The 574-nt window shown below is 62.0% G+C and overlaps 1 protein-coding gene across 2 annotated transcripts in view; it reads left to right on the top strand.

Annotated features, from left to right (window-relative positions):
- Positions 1 to 6: 6 nt before the first annotated feature.
- The window catches only part of EFNA5 (ephrin-A5), a 277,501-nt gene continuing 276,933 nt past the window's right edge, over positions 7 to 574 (top strand). For both annotated transcript variants that reach the window (XM_006754260.2, XM_006754259.2), the window contains exon 1: positions 7 to 473. In XM_006754260.2, the coding sequence (XP_006754323.1) occupies positions 349 to 473 (125 nt within the window). In that variant the 5' untranslated portion in view covers positions 7 to 348. The remainder of the gene's footprint in view (positions 474 to 574) is intronic.

Here is a 574-nt window from a genome sequence, read left to right as displayed (position 1 = left end):
CCCTAGACACAGCTTGGCACCCCCTTCCCCCGCCCTCGCCGCTGCCGCCACACACTCGCCTGCTTCTCTCCATCTTGTGATTTCTTTTTTTCCTTTCGAACCCTCCGGTGGGGGTGCGAGTTTGTATTTAGCCCCTCCACTCCACTGCCTCTTTTCTTCCCGCTCTCCGTCCCCCCTCCCCCAGCTCGGTGTGTGCCTTTTTCTCTTCTCACTCCTCTTGAATTTTATTTATTCCTATTTATTTGGCTCCTGCTCTCTCCCTCTCGTTCCCTCCTCCCCTCCTTCTCTCCGGATCCCTGCTCTCTCCCCGGAGTGGCGCGTCCAGTGCTCCGCCGCTGGCCAGGCGTGATGTTGCACGTGGAGATGTTGACGCTGATGTTTCTGGTGCTCTGGATGTGTGTGTTCAGCCAGGACCCGGGCTCCAAGGCCGTCGCCGACCGCTACGCCGTCTACTGGAACAGCAGCAACCCCAGGTAAGGCAACAGGGGGCAAGGAGTCGGGGCTCCCCGGGCCTCGGGGCCCTGCGGATGGAGCTGCAGCGGCAGCGGGGAGCAGCGCGCACCCTCGGAGCCCA

Source organism: Myotis davidii, unplaced genomic scaffold, assembly GCF_000327345.1.
Source record: "Myotis davidii unplaced genomic scaffold, ASM32734v1 scaffold812, whole genome shotgun sequence".
NCBI classification, from domain to species: domain Eukaryota; kingdom Metazoa; phylum Chordata; class Mammalia; order Chiroptera; family Vespertilionidae; genus Myotis; species Myotis davidii.
The sequence above is the reverse complement of the archived record's forward strand: the minus strand, read 5'-3'. Positions and strand labels throughout refer to the sequence as shown.